The sequence below is a fragment of the Eubalaena glacialis genome, chromosome 2 (assembly GCF_028564815.1).
Source record: "Eubalaena glacialis isolate mEubGla1 chromosome 2, mEubGla1.1.hap2.+ XY, whole genome shotgun sequence".
Taxonomy (NCBI): Eukaryota; Metazoa; Chordata; class Mammalia; order Artiodactyla; family Balaenidae; genus Eubalaena; species Eubalaena glacialis.
This window is the reverse complement of record NC_083717.1, coordinates 121,488,629-121,506,343: the sequence shown is the minus strand read 5'-3', so window position 1 is coordinate 121,506,343 and position 17,715 is coordinate 121,488,629. Positions and strand designations below refer to the sequence as shown.

The 17,715-nt window shown below is 56.1% G+C and overlaps 1 protein-coding gene across 9 annotated transcripts; it reads left to right on the top strand.

The window, feature by feature from the left end:
• Positions 1 to 962: 962 nt before the first annotated feature.
• On the top strand, positions 963 to 16,556 carry ADCY4 (adenylate cyclase 4). 9 transcript variants are annotated; one of them, XM_061180714.1, is made up of 27 exons: positions 963 to 1,052; positions 1,345 to 1,549; positions 3,228 to 3,425; positions 3,543 to 3,704; positions 4,331 to 4,480; positions 4,923 to 5,071; positions 5,148 to 5,259; positions 5,989 to 6,116; positions 6,252 to 6,410; positions 6,665 to 6,797; positions 6,995 to 7,168; positions 8,905 to 9,099; positions 9,698 to 9,741; positions 9,877 to 9,963; positions 10,142 to 10,211; positions 10,536 to 10,633; positions 11,306 to 11,390; positions 11,499 to 11,636; positions 12,284 to 12,394; positions 12,662 to 12,846; positions 13,046 to 13,130; positions 13,602 to 13,760; positions 15,030 to 15,176; positions 15,467 to 15,574; positions 15,692 to 15,806; positions 16,128 to 16,252; positions 16,337 to 16,556. In XM_061180714.1, exons 2-27 carry the CDS (start codon positions 1,391 to 1,393, stop codon positions 16,487 to 16,489), a joined length of 3,429 nt encoding a protein of 1,142 aa, XP_061036697.1. In that variant the 5' UTR covers positions 963 to 1,052; positions 1,345 to 1,390; the 3' UTR covers positions 16,490 to 16,556. The 9 variants fall into 9 exon arrangements, with proteins under 9 accessions (XP_061036697.1, XP_061036696.1, XP_061036703.1 ...); XM_061180713.1 differs by having other exon boundaries at positions 13,037 to 13,130; XM_061180716.1 differs by lacking the exon at positions 963 to 1,052 and adding an exon at positions 1,960 to 2,339 and having other exon boundaries at positions 1,464 to 1,549; positions 13,037 to 13,130.
• The last annotated feature ends 1,159 nt before the right edge of the window (positions 16,557 to 17,715 follow it).

The window sequence follows — 17,715 nt, the reverse complement described above, 5'->3', positions numbered from 1 at the left end:
CAGCCAGGGGCAGGAAGGGACGTGGATGAGAGGCGGGGGAGTTGACATCGAGGGAGTAGAAGGCACTGCAGTGTCTGGCTAGGGCCGGAAGCGGGATGCTGAGGGCTGTAGGTGGGCAGAGTTGTGGCACACAAGGTCAGGGCCCAGCTGGCTGCGGCAGGAAGGAATCCTGGAGGTCTGGCTCCTGGGCAGCTCTAATCTCAGGGCAGAGCACTTCCTGTAGAGCAGGCCCAGACCCCACCCTAAACCAAACCCTGAGGACAGAGGCTGTGGTCCTGCCACCACATTTTCTCTGATCTCTGGAGACTTGGCAGTGGAGTCCTGGGGAGGGGGCTCGCCATGGGAATTCGCAGACCCCAGCACACCTTTGCCATGCATGATGCCCCTAGTCTCTCGTAGGTCAGCCCCCATACTACCACCTCCCTCCGCTGCGTACACCCATGCACACATTGCTTCCATGGAGGCACTGGAACCCTTTGATTCTCAGCTGGTGTCGGAGTGGACAGCGACGGCTCCACAAAGCTACACGCAGATGTGCCCCTCCCCTGGAGCTGGACACCACTGGAGTATGGACCACTCAGATATGGCCACAGCGCTGCCATCTAGGCTGGAGGGGCAGGGAATGATCGCCTCCCATCCTGACCTAGAACCTAGCCCCCAAATGGCACCTTGTTCTTCTTGCCTGCATCTTTGCCAGCCTTCGCTCCAGCCCACCCTCAGTCTCCCCACATCCAAGGTTCTGAACCCATTTTGACATTTGACGCTTGGCTCAGCCCATCCCACCCCTTACGTCTCCCCCGTGGTCCGCATTCCTCTTCCTTGAGGGGGCAGATGTGGGGAGGCTGTGGAGTCAGGAGAGACAATCAGAGTGGGGGAGGAGGCCTGCGGAGTCCGGCTAGGGCACAGGAAGGGCCGGGCTGTCCCACCGGGGAAGTGGGAGGACGCCGAGGCGCCGGGAGGGAAGTGCCTGTTGCCCGGGGCTCAGAGCTAATAGCCTAGCAGCCCGTGTGACTCCAAAACCTGCCCTGGGGTTAGCCCGTTCAGCTGCGGCAGTGAGTTGGGGGAAAGGGGGTAGCCGGGGCTCCTTTGCTTCAACCCTAAATCCTGTGCCCCTGGCTTTTGCTAGAGCACCTCTGCAGTCTGGGTTTGAGGAAGGAGGAGCAAAGGATTGAGCAGTCCCTTCACTGCCAACTGGGAGAAGGCAGGGAGGCCACAGGGAGTGCCTGGGAGGAGGTGGGATAGGGAGGTTGGGAGGTCCGGGCGCAAGTGGCTTGGACCCGGCGAGAACGGCACAGCTGGGGCTGGCTGGGGCCTCAGACGGTAACCCACCCTGGCCCTCCTCAGCCCCAGGGGTCACCCCAAGGCGGTGTAGCTCTGGGCAGGGGAGACCATGGCCCGCCTCTTCAGTCCGCGGCCGCCTCCCAGCGAAGACCTCTTCTACGAGACCTACTACAGCCTGAGCCAGCAGTACCCACTGCTGCTACTGCTGCTGGTGATCGTGCTCTTCGGGCTCTTGGCGCTGCTCACTGTTGCCTGGGCCAGCGGCAGGGTGAGTGGGGCGGGGGAGGGAGTGGGGCTCTGGTGCAGGGTGCCTCCTCGGGGACAGCGGGAGGGTCACTGCCTCAGGGGCATTTTCAGGGTTGGGACTTGTGGGTTTTCTTTTCTTTTCTTTTTTTCCGGCCGCGCCTTGCAGCGTGTGGGATCTTAGTTCCCGACCAGGGATCAAACCCACGGTCCCTGCATTGGAAGCACGGCGTCTTAACCACTGGACACCACCAGGGTAGTCCCACGTGGATCTTCTTTTCAATGTGCTTTCTTGGCTGGGACCCGGGAAACAAGTGCTAGACCTTGCTAGGAACTGCAGTGACCCTGCACAAGTCACTCTGCCTCTCTGGGCCACAGTCTCCGGGTCTACACAAGGAGATAGCTGAGCCCTCGATGCTTCTAATTTCTCTGCAGGTACTGACAGACCTCAGACCTTACAAGCTTCTGTGATCTACTGGTCCTAGAATAAATCCAACACCGGAATTTCCAGTCTTCCGGCGCGGGGTGGGGGAATTACACTGGGCCCCGTGGGAATCTGCTTCCTGGTTTTCTTTCCCTCTTAGGGGCCGTGGGGCAGTTGTACCCACAGAGCCCCAGAAGACACTTTACATCCCACTCTCATTTAGTTCCAAAATGAACCCGTTTCCAATTTCTTTTGTGGGGGAAAAGGGGACCTTCAATTCCACTTCTGGAAGTATCCTGCTCCAAGTTTTCTTTTCACATTTCGGAGGCAAGGTGGGAAAACCACTGGATGTGACCAATCCTTGCCCGTCCTCCTCCAAGTCCAGGAAGAGGTGGGGACAAACGGTGGAGACCGGGGTGGGAGTGGGGGGCTTCTACGCCTTGAGGTGATGGCGAGATCCAGCTCCCAGGCAGGTGAGGGAGGTTCTGGGCGCCCCCCTGCCCAAGCTCTGCTGAGGGGGGGGTGGGCGGGGCCTGAAACTCCGAGCCTTGGCCCCGGGCAGGGAATCTCCCCAGCAAATTGGCCAGATTTGGATACACTCATGCCTAAGTGCCTTCTGTGAGCTGGAATTTCTCACTTGCTTTGGGATCCCAGGTGGGGGTGGGAGGGGTGCTTTAGTTCCGATTTGACAGGTGAGAAAACTGAGGCTCAGAAAGCTCCTGGATTCACAAATGGCCAATATGAGGTTGGAGCCAGGTCTTCTGGGTAGATGGCCCAAGGTTCAGTCCCCCTGCAGCATGCCAGTGAGGTAGTAGGTTGAATCACAGGAGACTGCTGGCTCTCATAGCATAGGGAGATCAGCTCGGTGCTTTGTGACCACCTAGAGGGGTGGGATAGGGAAGGTGGGAGGGAGATGCAAGAGGGAGGGGATATGGGGATATACGTATGCATATAGCTGACTCACTTTGTTATACAGCAGAAACTAACACAACATTGTAAAGCAGTTATACTCCAATAAAGATGTTAAAAAAGAAAAAAGAGAGAGCGGGAGAAGGCAGCATCTTAAACTCAAAAAAAAAAAAAAAAAAACAGATTATCAGCAATTTCATGTGGTTCAACCTAATATGAATGGCAAGTGAAGGTGCCCTACCTGCTTTTCTTACTTGGGTTTGAAACAGTTTTCAGAACGGGTCTGAGGGACTGCCCACTCCTCCTCTCCTTGGACAAGCTCCCCAAACTCCACACCCCAATCTTGCCTCATGTACCCCCTCCCCCCCAGGAGCTGGCCTCAGACCCAGGCTTCCTGACCACTATGCTGTGTGGGCTGGGCGGCTTCTCGCTGCTGCTGGGCCTGGCTTCCCGCGAGCAGCGACTGCAGCGCTGGACGCGTCCCTTGTCGGGCCTCGTGTGGGCAGCGCTGCTCGCGCTAGGCCACGGCTTCCTCTTCACCGGGGGCGTGGTGAGCGCCTGGGACCAGGTGAGGCAGGCCGAGCAGTGGGGAGGGGACTCCCGGGCCTCCAACGCGCACCCAGGCCCCGAGGAGCAGCGCAGCAGTGTAAGCGTGCAACTTCCCGCGCCCGTCTGTCTCCCCCAGGTGTCCTTTTTCCTTTTTGTCATCTTCACCGTGTATGCCATGTTGCCCTTGGGCATGCGTGACGCCGCCGCCGCGGGTCTCGCCTCTTCACTCTCACACCTGCTGGTCCTCGGGCTGTATCTTGGGCCTCAGCCGGACTCACAGCCCGCGCTGCTGCCGCAGGTGAGCACGCAAGGAGCACAGGCTGCGTCCGAGGCTGGCTCCGCTGGGCGCTACTTGCTACCTCTGGGCATTCACCAACCGTTTGATGATCTGTGACTCCAAGGCAGGGCGCAACGCTGGGCGCAGGGCACAAACACAGGCCCCGACCGTGCCCTCGTGGAGCTGGTACACAGCGCAGCGCGATGCCGGCAAACGCCAGAAGAGGGCTCTGGGCCCACGGGGAAGGGAGTTCGCCAGGGGCCCGGGGTGGTGGGGACAGATGGGGATGACGGAACCATCACAGAGAATGTAAAAATTGGAGCTTGAGTTGCGTTGTGCTGCGGCGCGGGTGGGGATGGTGGAGTGGTATTCCCAGCAGAGGAAACGTACGTGCTAAGGTTTCTAGACCTAAGAGGCCATGTTGGTGCAGCAGCCAAGAGTCTGCTTGGGGCGGGGGGTGGGGGGGGGGCGGGGAGGGAGGAGAAGTGCCCCCTATGAGTCCCACAGTGTGGCACCCGTTGCCTCGAAATACTTCGGTCTCTTAACTGCAGAGTCCTCCTCAGCCCTCTCAGAGACCAATCCAGCTACACACAATAGCCCCCCGACCCCGGGGTCCAGCGCCCTCTGAGGCTGACCCTTCCGCACAGCTGGCGGCAAACGCGGTGTTGTTCCTGTGCGGGAACGTGGCCGGAGCATACCACAAGGCGCTGATGGAGCGCGCCCTGCGCGCCACGTTCCGGGAGGCGCTTAGTTCCCTGCACTCCCGCCGGAGACTCGACACCGAGAAGAAGCACCAGGTCCGCCGGGCCCGGGAGGCCGGGAGAGACCGGGGCTCGGGGAGAGGAGTTGTTTAGATCACACAACCGGGCTCTGGAAGCTGAATGACTTTGGGCGGGTCGCTTGACCTTCTGTTTCCTCCTTTGTAAAATGTGGCTATCGCCCACCTTGGAAGGCCGCTGTGAGGCTCAAGCAAACTGAAGCTTGTGAAAGCATTTTAGAACGTTGTGATACTAAACGAAGGGCTCTAATTCCGGTATTGGTGCTGGAAGTTCAGTCCCTAAAGGTGATCAGTGCAGGGCAGGGGTGGAGCCCGGCTGTAGGTGGTGGGGAGGACCTGGGCCAGCGCCCTGGGGAACACCTCTGGGGCTGGGGAAGTCTGTGGGCTCCTAAGGGTTTGGGGGGCTGAGGCTCCTGGTTTTGGGGGGTAGGAGTGTCGGTGCTCATAATCACCTCCCCCAGGAACACCTTCTCTTGTCCATCCTTCCTGCCTACCTGGCCCGAGAGATGAAGGCGGAGATCATGGCACGGCTGCAGGCTGGACAGGGGTCACGGCCAGAGAGCACCAACAACTTCCACAGCCTCTATGTCAAGAGGCACCAGGGAGTGAGGTATAAGGAAGGATGGCAGACGGGAGGGAACGTGGGCTGAGACGCCAGCCCCACTGATGCGGTCTGCCCTGCCCAGCGTGCTGTATGCTGACATCGTGGGCTTCACGCGGCTGGCCAGTGAGTGCTCCCCTAAGGAGTTGGTGCTCATGCTCAACGAGCTCTTTGGCAAGTTCGACCAGATCGCCAAGGTCAGAGGGGGCTTCCTTCCCCACCTTCAAACTCCCCGCCCTGGAGAGCCCCTTCCGAGGGAAAATCCTGCCTTATAAGATCCCAGTCCCACTTCCAAGTCCTTGTGGGCTCCCAGATACTCCACTGCAGGTAGGAAACCCTCTCAAATATCCCCAGGTATGGAACTGCTCACTGCACACCTCAAACCTGGAGGGACCTTTCAACATCCTCACAGATGCCCCAACCACAACACCCCCAAACAGGCTCTGAGCCCCAGCATAGGTGTCTCTGGACACTGCAACCAAATCTAGATAGATTTTTCTGATGCACTAACATTAGGAGGCCCTTCCGAGGGAAATCTCTGCCCTCTGCATCCTCAGCCCAGCTACCTTCTCAGTCCCCAGGGATGCCCCTAAGCAACTTAATCTTGGGTGTCGCCCCCCCAAAAAAAACGCTCAATCCTGAGGTGACTTTCATATGCTCAAATCTGAATACACGCTACACATGCCAAAGCTGGAGAGAGCCACAGACATCCCAACCTTTCAGAAGCCCTTCTGAGAAAGACACCCGCATAGGAGACCTCAGCCAGCCCTGTATCAAGTTAAGAGAGTCCCTAGACCTGACATAGACAATCCCAACCTCAGAAGTTCTTCAGGAATACCACATTTGCTCCCACTTTTCCCAACTCCCTCCTGCCTACTTTGGCCACTAACCAGGTGCCCCCCTCCCCCTGTACACCCTTCCCCCAGGAGCATGAATGCATGCGGATCAAGATCCTGGGAGACTGTTACTACTGTGTCTCCGGGCTGCCACTCTCGCTGCCAGACCACGCCGTCAACTGTGTGCGCATGGGGCTGGACATGTGCCGGGCCATCAGGTCAGCTGGGGTGGGCAGGATGGATGTGGGGTGGAGGCAGGTAGGGTAGTGGAAGTCATCCTGGAGAGAGGGAGGGGTGCTGCATGGGTAGGGCTGAAGGCAGCACTCAGACTGTTCTCCACACACTCTGCTCAGGAAACTTCGGGCAGCCACCGGCGTGGATATCAACATGCGTGTGGGTGTGCACTCAGGCAGCGTGCTCTGCGGGGTCATCGGGCTGCAGAAATGGCAGTATGATGTCTGGTCCCATGACGTCACTCTGGCCAACCACATGGAGGCGAGTGGAGTGCCAGGGTGAGAGCTGGGGCTCCAGCAGGCTATAGCAAGAGCCCAGTCAGGCCTCCCACATGCCTGGTTTTCATAGTTCTTTAAAATGGGCACGTTCCCAAGTGGGGCTCAGGGAGATCCTGGGGTACAGGGAGGGGAGCTGGGAGACACCTCCTGTAGCACAGGGCCTTGCTTGAAGTCAGACCTCCAGGAATGATCCTCGAAAGAAATGAGAGATTTGGAAGCCCTCCCTCCTGATTCCCACTGCCCCCTCCTTCCAGACGAGTACATATCACAGGGGCTACGCTGGCACTGCTGGCAGGGGCTTATGCTGTGGAGGAGGCAGCCATGGAACACGGGGACCCATACCTTCGGGAGCTAGGGGAGCCGACCTACCTTGTCATCGATCCCCGGGTAAGAGCCCAGCCTGGACCCCATGGGCTGCCCACCCTAACCATCCACAGCCAATGGGCCTGATCTCTTCCGTGCCAGAGACTGAGCTCCTGTGTCCTGAAGTGTGTATCGTGGGGGAGGGGACACAAGCCTTTAAGCGGTGTGGGGAGAATGGGGAAGGGTCTGTGATCTTGACTCTCAGCCCTCATGTGCCTCAGGCTGAGGAGGAGGACGAGAAGGGCACTGCAGGCGGGTTGCTGTCCTCTCTTGAGGGCCCCAAGATGCGTCCATCACTGCTGATGACCCGCTACCTGGAGTCCTGGGGTGCAGCCAAGCCTTTCGCCCACCTGAGCCATGTAGAGAGCCCTGTGTCCACCTCCACCCCTCTGCCGGTACGTGCACCTCCTTCATGAGCCCAGCACTTACGTAAACCCACCCCCATTGCCCACTTCCAGCCCCTCCCGCCCCCACCACCAGTGAGTCACTTGACATCACAAGGTCCCGAACTTTCTGGTCACCCTAGTTACTGGTTCAGGACCTTCCTTGCCCTTCTTTCCGGAGAAAGGGCAAAAATGACTGCCCTCTGAGCTCAGCTCAGAGAAGACCCAAGATCCCACAGACACCATGTCCCTTGCTCCCCAGCCTCTACTCAGGAAAGCCCCTTCCCCTGGTACCATACTTCCTCCTCACTCTCAGGCCAGTGCTGCACACCTATTCCCACCAGGAAGTGTCTCTGTTTAGCTCAGTCCTGCGACTGCACGCTCTCTTCTTCAGTCCCTGCTGGGACCGGGAAGGCGGGGCCAATCGCTTGTTGCCCCAACTCTCCAACACTTGTACGCAGATAAAATGAGGTGACAGTGAAAATCTCTCATGGCCTTGAAGAAGGAAATCACCATGAGTGGGCGGGATGGGGGAGGGAGAGAGAGGAGCCGGCCTACCCCTCCGTCTGGGGAAGTTAGGGCAGGGCCAGTTACTGGCTGATCTACACATAGCACTTCAAGGTAGTCAGTGATTCACCAGCTGCTGAAGGAGCCTTGATCTCCTCCACCGGCCAACTCTTGAGGTTGGTACTTGATGACAAGCGGCCAGAACCCCCTCATGCAGGGACCCAGGCCATGTCCCTAAAGGCTTGCCCTGGGATTAGATTCCTCAGCCCGTTCTCCTCCATTTTACCCGATCTGCCCAAAACCTGTTCAGCATTCCCAACCACCTATCCCCAGATCTTCCCAGAATCTTCTCTACTAGGTAGACCTGCTTGAATCTATGGGGTGACTACAGAGTACCCTTTCTGTTTCCCATCCCCACTCCTCTCCCATCCAGCAGGAAAGCAGGCCAGAGATCAGTGAACAGCAGGGAGCGGGGAGCGGGGAGCGGGGAGGGGGGGGTCCTTGGCAGCAGTGGCTCAGTGGCTGAGTGCTTAATTTCAAGCCTCAACATGGGGAAGGGGAGCAGTCAGAGGGCTAAGCTGGCAGGATGGAGAGGAAGGAAGAGCCCAAGACCCAGCTGACTATTGCAGGATGAGACCTTCCAGTGGGGGTGGGGTAGAAAGGGGTTTGCCGGGAGCCCAGGGGCTGTAAGACAATATTGGGTGCAATCCCCGTGGTGGAGATGCCCCCCAGAACCCATGCCAGAACTCCCCAACCCCCCACTGGCATGCAGGCTAAGAAGTTCAGGGCAGAGTGGGAATCCCTTGCTCTAAGGTATCTCCTGAGGCAGGACCTCACCAGCCCAGAGACTCCCTTCTCAGCCCCTGATATCCCAGGGTCTTATTCAAATGTTAGGAATCCTGAGAATCACACTTAGCCTACTATTAAACAATGTGGAACTTTGGGGTGGTGGGATGGTGTTTGTGTGGTGGCTACCATCCATCCATTCATTCCTTCCTTCCACCATCTTTGAGCACCTACTATGTTGCAGGCACTAGGTTGGTTCTTGAGAAGACAGAAATGAATAAGATGTTTTCCCTGCCTTCAGATAACTTATAGGCATGGGGCCCGGGATGGGGGGCGCAGGTAGGTAGTCTGATAAAGGTGAGGATCAGGCATGGATGCATAGATGGCCCCATGCCTAGAACATACCTCTCAGTTGCTCTCTGTCTCTCCCTCTCTGCTCCTCTCACATACACAAGGTTTTGGTTTGGGGGATGATGTGGCCCCCTGTGACCCTGCTTCCTTCACATGAGCCAGGCGAGTGGGGAAGGACGGTCACCATACATCGTCGCCCCCTTCGTTGGCGCTTGTCTTCACCTGCTTGCGTGCTCCTTCTCACATCTCTGCACACATTGCGTATTCCTTTCGGTGCAGAAGAGAGTGACTGTAACCAGGTTTGTTTCTCTTCCTCTTTCCCTTTCTTCTCCATTTTCGTTTCCCTCCCTCACCACCTCCCAGCTCAGCCTGACCATCACGAAAGGGCAGAGGAGATTCAGAGTGTTCTGCATTGCCATTCCAGTTTCAACCAACAGGGATTTTTTGGCACGGGGTGATGGGCAAGTCACTGCCTTTGGAATCTGTTGCAGTCTTTAGGGAAGATGAGACAAGGAATCAACAGCCACTCATGCCTACAGAGGATCCAGGGTTGCCTCCTAAGTGATAGAAACTATGAGGAAATCAGAGAGTATAGAGACTCTGGGAGTCCGAAAAGTCAGGAGGAAGCTTGAAGAAGTAAATGTCGTTCGAACCTTCCCTTGAGGGCAGGTGGGATTTGGTAGAGATAGAGATGGAGATGGAGATAGAAATGGAGATATACAGAGAGAGATAGAGATAGAGAGAGAGAGTTCATTAGAGGCAAGGGAAGCAGCCAGGTCAAATGCTCAAGTCAAGGCCGGGTGTAGATAATGGAATGCCTCACTGCAGAGAGGCTCCACCATGGTGGAGGACGCTCACTGTCTTTCATCTTCCCCCATCCCTGTGTTCTCCCTGCAGGAGAAGGCCCTGTCTTCCTTCAGCCCCCAGTGGAGCCTGGACCGGTGAGGAGGCCTGAACAACTTTGACAGTGGGGCTGTCCCAGTGACCTACCTCCATCCTCCCTGGGGGGCTGCTCCTGCTTTGCCCAGGTGCTTTTGAGGATCTCCCTGGTGACAGGCTGGGCTCTCACTGTGCAGGAGCCGTACCCCCCGGGGACTAGATGATGAACTAGACACCGGGGATGCCAAGTTCTTCCAAGTCATCGAACAGCTCAACTCTCAGAAGTACGGAGAGCAGGAGAGGGCTGGGAGGGCTGGAGGCCTGGGCTCATGTGGTAGAGGAGGAGTGGTAGGACCTGGAAGGAAGGGAGAGCCTTCCCAGCTCTAGCCCTTCGGCTCACCTAACCACGCCCTCCTCCCTGCCCCTTCCTCTTCCGGGCTTACTGCCCCCACCCTCCACCAGACAGTGGAAACAGTCAGAGGACTTCAACCCATTGACACTGTACTTCAGAGAGAAGGAGATGGAGAAAGAGGTAGACTGGGGGGATGTCACCATAGGACTTCCCAACCTCAGTTCCTCTACCCTGGGGAGGGAGCAGGCCCTGTGGTCCCACCTCCCCTCCCCAGGTCTGCCCAGTTTGTGACCCTGGCGGGTGAAGGGCTCATACACATCTATTGAATTACTGGGTGGTGATGGAAGGGAGGAGGGCAGCTCCTTGGGGAACAGGTAGAGGCTACCTGGGGCGGAACTGGAGGGGGGACAGTGAGGCTGGGGACCCACTCCTTGCCTGGGACTGACACCTTCAAGGTGATGGGCAGCACTGGTGCCCCGTCTCCACCGACCCCCTCCCTTCCAGTATCGGCTCTCTGCACTCCCCGCCTTCAAATACTATGCAGCCTGCACCTTCCTGGTTTTTTTCTCCAACTTCATCATCCAGATGCTGGTGACAAACAGGTGAGAGACACCTAGGCAAGGGAAGCCCTGATTCTCAAAAACAGACCCCCTGGCTCTTCCAGACCCCTGACCCACACTTTCTTCCCTTGCCCACTTCCCCTCGGCTCAGGGCACTGAGCCACAGAGGAAATGGAAATATGTGGTCTGGGGAACTAGTAATCGTAGCCCTCATCTTGACTATCTTACATCCTGTGGACTTTCTATGTACCCCAAGCATTTTCACATACCTGTCTTTCAATTCTAACAACAGTCCCATGAAGGAGGTTTTGTTCCCATTGAGAAGTCCAAATCTCACAGCAAATGAGCTTAGAGAGCAGGTCCTCACTCCCAGTTCACTGCTAGGAGGGGTGAGGACTCATTCAAAACTCAGCCAGATGAAAGAGCTTTGGCCTGAAAGCGCAGAGACCAATCTGATGCAGCCTCGGCCACTCTTGTGAGCCCCCTGTCCCCTTCCAATATTGTCCCTACATTATCCCAATACTGTCCTAGACCCCTCAGCTTTCCCAGATCATCAGCATGTAATGCCTTTCATCAGCCTAGACCCCATCGGCAGCCGGTTCAGATCCCCAGGACCACTTTTCCCCATGTCTCCCAACCAGACTGAATGGCACCCTCCTAGCGCACAGAAAGCCTCTTCTGGCTCTTAAAGGCCTCGCTCTTGTCTCTCTTTAGGCCCCCAGCTCTGACCATCACCTATAGCATCACCTTCCTCCTCTTCTTCCTCCTCCTCTTCGTCTGCTTCTCAGAGCACCTGACGGTGAGGTGGGCTTGGGGGCAGAGTGGCGAGCTGGGGCCCTGACCACACGACTTGGCCTACAGTGGGTGCCCCAGCCCCACGGCTAAGACTCCCATGCTCCTTCCACAGAGGTGTGTCTTGAAAGGCCCCAAGATGCTGCACTGGCTGCCCACACTGTCTGTCCTGGTGGCCACACGGCCCGGACTGCGAGTTGCCCTGGGCACCACTACCATCCTGCTCATCTTCTCCATGGCCATTACCAGCCTGGTGAGAGAGAGGGGGCCCTATGCACCCCCATTAGGGCATGCTGGACCTGCCAGAGGCTGAAAGAGGACCCTGGATTTGGGAGGACTGCTGGACTAAGGCCAGGGGATGCTGGAAATGTTGGACAAGTATAAAAGAAAATTATAGTCGCCCACAACCTACCACCTGGGCATAATCATTGTTAATAACACTTTGGTGGATATCCTTCCTATCTTTTTTCTATGTATGCAGACCTTCCTTACTTACCTTACTCAGTATGATTTTGTAAGCTGAGTTTGGCTGATTTTTCAGAACTTAGAATCGTTCCTAGAATTCTATCCCTGAAAAGCACCTTAGGAATCATCCTCCATCCAAGTTACAGAAGCAGAAGCTGGGGCCCAGAGAGGTTAAGTGGCTGGCAAAAGATCACACAGTGGATCCATGACAGACTAGTGCTCAGGACACCCACTCCCCCAATCCCTGCCCCCGCCCCGCCCCCGCCAGCGAGGACCCCAGCGCTGAGGCTCCCTCACCAACCAGAGATAGCAGGCTCCGCCCCTTTGGAGGAGTCTTGGCCACAACTCATCCCTGGGTCAGCTGCAACCCGGCACAAGCCACCACTGTGCCCAAGGAACTGCCTGCCCGCCTCAGCTCCTTGTCTCCTTCTGCAGGTCTTCTTACCGGCAGCATCAAACTGCCCTTTCCGGGCTCCCAATGTGTCCTCCACGGCTTCCAACCTCTCCTGGGAGCTCCCTGGGTCCCTGCCTCTCATCAGCGTCCCAGTGAGTATCCCTCACAGCCCTGAATCTCCTTCTCCAGAGCCTTCCTCCGCCCCTCCCCCACCCCCTTAGTTGAAAAACACTTCATCCTGTGGACCGGGACAGATATAAGTCACACTTGGTGTGTGTGTGTGTGTGGCCAACACCCTCCGACCTCCTGATAGGACTGGACCCTGGGACGGGCAGGACAGGAGCCCTGGGGTGTCCCCTGCCCCTGCCCCTGCCCGAGGGACATGCCCCACCTCCTGACCGCCCTGCCCGGGCCCGCAGTACTCCATGCACTGCTGCGTGCTGGGGTTCCTCTCCTGCTCCCTCTTCCTGCACATGAGCTTCGAGCTGAAGCTGCTGCTGCTCCTGCTGTGGCTGGCAGCCTCCTGCTCCCTCTTCCTGCACTCCCACGCCTGGCTGTCCGACTGCCTCATCGCCCGCCTCTATCTGGGCACCTTGGACTCCAGGTGCGCACGGCCGCTGCACAGGGGGGCACAGGCTGCGATGGGACAGAGCAGAACTGTTTTCATCTCTTTGTCTGAACCACCCACAGGGCAAATGGAGAGGGAGGCCGAGGGCTGCGTGGGCACTGGCGCGGGAGGTGCGGGGGAGAGGCCATCGAGAAGGGGCAGGGCAAAGGGAAACCCTGATCTGTAGCCTCCTCAGGCCAGGGGTGCTGAAGGAGCCTAAACTGATGGGAGCGATCTCCTTCTTCATCTTCTTCTTCACCCTCCTGGTCCTGGCTCGGCAGGTAAGTCTCCCAGCTCAGCCCTCCGGGGCCTCCCTAGGAAGGGTGAGGCGGAGTCCCCATATATGTGGCTTAGTCTTTCCCTCATTCTCTTATTCCCTTTCCCTTATTCTCACCTCTCCAGGGTTGAGCCCAAAGGGTGTGTCCATTAGAAGCTTCTAAGTGAACCTTCCTGCTCCCTTTCTTTCTCCTTCACTCCCCGAGGGGAGCGCCCTCAAATTCTCCCCTCCCCTCCTCCCTCCCACCCCAATCTAGGACAATCATGCTTAAGAAAAAATCTGCTGCCACTACTGTCCTTGCTAGTTTGAATCTAGATTCAAGGCAGTCTCCCCAGGGATAGTTGCACCTTAAGCCTTTTCTCTAAACTGGGGGTGTGGTATGGTTTTAAGCATCATGGAGTGAGGGGTGAACACTCAGGAGCTGGGGCTCCCCCTGTACTGTGTCTTCCCATGGCCCCCTGGTGACCCTCCCCAGAATGAGTATTACTGCCGCCTGGACTTCCTGTGGAAGAAGAAGCTGAGGCAGGAGCAGGAGGAGACAGAGACGATGGAAAACCTGACTCGGCTGCTCTTGGAGAATGTGCTCCCCGCGCACGTAGCCCCCCAGTTCATCGGCCAGAATCGGCGCAACGAGGTGACTCCCCACCCCCAGCTCCTGAGCCCCAGACGATGAAAGTCTTGGCTTGGCCCATCCTCTCTGGACTCCTGTACCATGGGTTGGGTGGCTGCCCGAGCCCCTGTGCCTGTCAGGTGCCTCCATTTTCACAAGATCTTAGGCTGTCTTTGGTGAGCACAGAATCTCCGCATCCCAAGTTCTTACTTGGAAGGAGTGTCCTCTCTAATGGCCACTCTCTACACTTCAGAAGCCTCATCGCGTGTCCATGGGAATTGTGTGAAGGACACAGTACACCCATCTCTCTAGCCCTGCATTATCCAGTATGGTAGCCGTTAGCCTTGTGTGGCCAATTAAATTTAAATTAATGAAAATAGAAAATTCACTTCCTCGGTCACACTGGCCACGTTTCAAGTGTTCGACAGCTGCTCGTGGCTAGTGGCCGCCATATTGGGCGGCACATATAATAGGCATTTCCATCACCACAGAAACTTCGGTTGAATGATGCTGCTCTAGATCCTCAAATATCTTGCTACAGTCAGAGGATCAGAAGGTCACTCACATATCCACACCATCTTCTCTGTACCACCACCACCTCACACTGTCTGCTGTGGAAATGCTCTTGGCCTGTATCAAGAGGGTGTTAAAAGAAATGGCTCAGGGGCTATGTTGCAGCCTTGTGCCTCACCACATGCTCTCTGCTCTCAAGATCAGTAGTAGCTCTGCTTCTCCTGGTTTCTTCTCTTATAGACACTGGAAATCTGGTAACTGATCCTGTTTCTGTCTTCTCATTGGCTACTAGAAAGCTCAGAGCCAGAATCTAGGACTAATGAGGACTCCCCCTTCCCCTATTATTGCTCTTTTTTTTTTTTTGAGTTTGAACAGCAAAATCCTTTTCTCAAAGTTCTGGAGGCTATTATTGCTTCATTTTATCTTCCAAACTGTAGGTATCTTTGTAAGCTGACTTAACTGACTTAACACTTCTCAGCAATAAGATAGGATATACAGATAATTCCCATGGACATGATCCCAGTTCCAAAAGAGACTCCCTTCACGTTGCTGTGAGGTGATCTTGACTCTGAACCTCTGTCTCTCCTGGAATCGCAATGAGACCCAATCTTTAACTCTTGAGTCACATCCCTGGGGTAACCTGGCCCTACCCCTCTCCTTCCTTCCCGATCCTTCTTAAAGCAAGGCGGAGGAGTGTGGACACAGGGAGGAGGACCCATGTAGACCCAGAAGGGGGAAGAACGTGGCATAGCCCCTTACCCCAACCTCCTGCCCTCCCAGGACCTCTACCACCAGTCCTACGAGTGTGTTTGTGTCCTCTTCGCCTCAGTCCCAGACTTTAAGGAGTTTTACTCTGAATCCAGCATCAACCATGAGGGGCTAGAGTGTCTGCGGCTGCTCAATGAGATAATTGCTGATTTTGATGAGGTGACAACTTGAAAGGTCCCCCCAGACCCTATGACCTGGATTCTAGAATTTCCCACCAGTCCCTCCTTCCACTTCGCTCTCCCGGCCATGAGGCCCATCCTCCCTCCCCAGTCCTCCTGCTCCTCCTCTGAACCCCCAGCTCTGCCCTCCCCAGCAACTCTGCCCACTACCAACTCTCCTCCTGCCACCATCCCTGACCCCACAACTGGTCCTTTAGCTTCCAAAATCCTGGGGCTGGGCTTCTGGGAGAGAGCAAGAGAGACTGGGGACACAGCCTCCTTTCCGTACAGCTGCTCTCCAAGCCCAAGTTCAGTGGGGTGGAGAAAATCAAAACTATCTGCAGCACCTACATGGCAGCTACAGGCTTGAACGCCACCTCCGGACAGGACGCACAGCAGGTACAGCGTCCCTTCATTTCCTGCTAACCCTCGTTCGGGCTCTCATTGGTGGGCCCATAAGTGGGCCTTATCCCTGTGACCTCATTGATCCATCCTGGTGGGCCGGCCCTTTGCCAGGATGCTGAGCAAAGCTGCAGCCACCTTGGCACCATGGTAGAGTTTGCCGTGGCCCTTGGGTCCAAGCTGGACGTCATCAACAAGCACTCATTCAACAACTTCCGCTTGCGTGTGGGTGAGGACCCTCCCTTGCTGGGACAGTCTGGGACCTCCTCCTCACTTTCCCAAGCTCTCCCTCTCCCGAGTCCTTTGTTAGCTGCTCCCCAGCCCACCCCGGGAGCCCCCTCCAGACTCACCCCTTGGGATGGAGCATGAAGCCACTGGGCCAGAAGCTATGAGATCCATCCAATTCTTTCCCTAAGCCGCACTCCTCCAGCCCCTCCTCCTTTCCTCCAAGGCCCCTAGGCCCTTCACCCTAGTTCCTTGAGCTTCATCTTCCCCTCCCCTTGCTCGAAATGCCCCCCTCAGGGCCCCTCTTTACCATACCTCTTGTCAGGGTTAAACCACGGACCTGTAGTGGCCGGAGTGATTGGGGCCCAGAAACCACAATATGACATCTGGGGCAACACGGTGAACGTGGCCAGCCGAATGGAGAGTACAGGCGTCCTGGGAAAGATCCAAGTGAGGGAGCCACATTGGAGGCATGGGGGAAGGGGGATAGGGATAGGGCCACTCCCACGTTCCCTCACCCCCCTCCAATTGCAGGTGACCGAAGAGACAGCCTGCGCCCTGCAGTCCTTAGGCTACACCTGCTACAGCCGGGGCATCATCAAGGTCAAAGGCAAAGGGCAGCTCTGCACCTACTTCCTGAACACAGATTTGACACGAACTGGACCTCCTTCGGCCACCCTAGGCTGAGAACCCCACCCCCTCCTCCCACCTATAAGATCCTCAATAAAGATACTCTGGTATGTCTGGGTTAGAATTGATGTCAGAAGCTACTAGTATATCTGGGGAGCATCTTCTCCTCGCCTCTCAGTAGTATGGCTTCTTCTCAGGCCAGACTGAGTGTTTGTGTGCGTGCAAGTGTGAGCATGAGTGTGTTAAAAAGGAGTGATTCTTCCTCACAAGCTCAGCAAGACGACTGCCTCAGCCTCCCTGCCTGCCTGCCAACGTGATTCCAGTGTTTTGTACCCTTGGAAGCAGAAACGATTTTATCCACATGACTCAAAACAAAGACTTGTCCTTTCCTGCTCCCCATCCACAAATGCTGGAAAGAATCTCCAGTAAAATGTCATTTGATCTTTATTCATTCAACAAACACTAAATAAGCACCTGTTATGTGCTTACTATGTAGCATGGGCGGGAGGCCTGGAAAATAATCTATTAGGTCCCTCCCTGTTTTGGCTGCTGTTCTCAAACGGACCCACCATGCTTTCTAGCAAGGACCTGTAGACAGTTTGAGGGTCTCCTGTTCTCAGGTCCCTCAGATTCCCCCCTGCTTCCTTTTGCATCCTTCTGCACAGTTGCTGATATTACATGGGTCTTGAAGCATCCAGGGCTCCTTCCCACTTGCTCATATTTTGGGGTCCATGGGAGATATCTTGACACCCTAAGTTTGTTGCAGATGTTGCACGTGGATTTGGGGATTTTCTCCTAGTTGTCTTTCTATTTTTATGGGAGACATTCAAAAAGTACACTGCCGCTACCATCTTCTATTTTTTTTTAAACGAATATCGTATATTTTTATTTTATTTATTTATTTTTATTTTTTGGCTGCATTCGGTCTTCACTGCTGCACGCGGGCTTTCTCTAGTTGTGGCGAGCGGGGGCTACTCTTTGTTGCAGTGCGCGGGCTTCTCATTGCGGTGGCTTCTCTTGTTGTGGAGCACGGGCTCTAGGCGCATGGGCTTCAGTAGTTGTGGCACACGGGCTCAGTAGTTGTGGCTCGCGGGCTCTAGAGTGCAGGCTCAGTAGTTGTAGCGCACGGGCTTAGTTGCTCCGCGGCATGTGGGATCTTCCCGGACCAGGGCTCGAACCCATATCCCCTGCATTGGCAGGCAGATTCTTAACCTCTGCGCCACCAGGGAAGCCCCTACCATCTTCTTAAAATGCTGTCAGAACAGAGCCAGTCCAAGACTCTC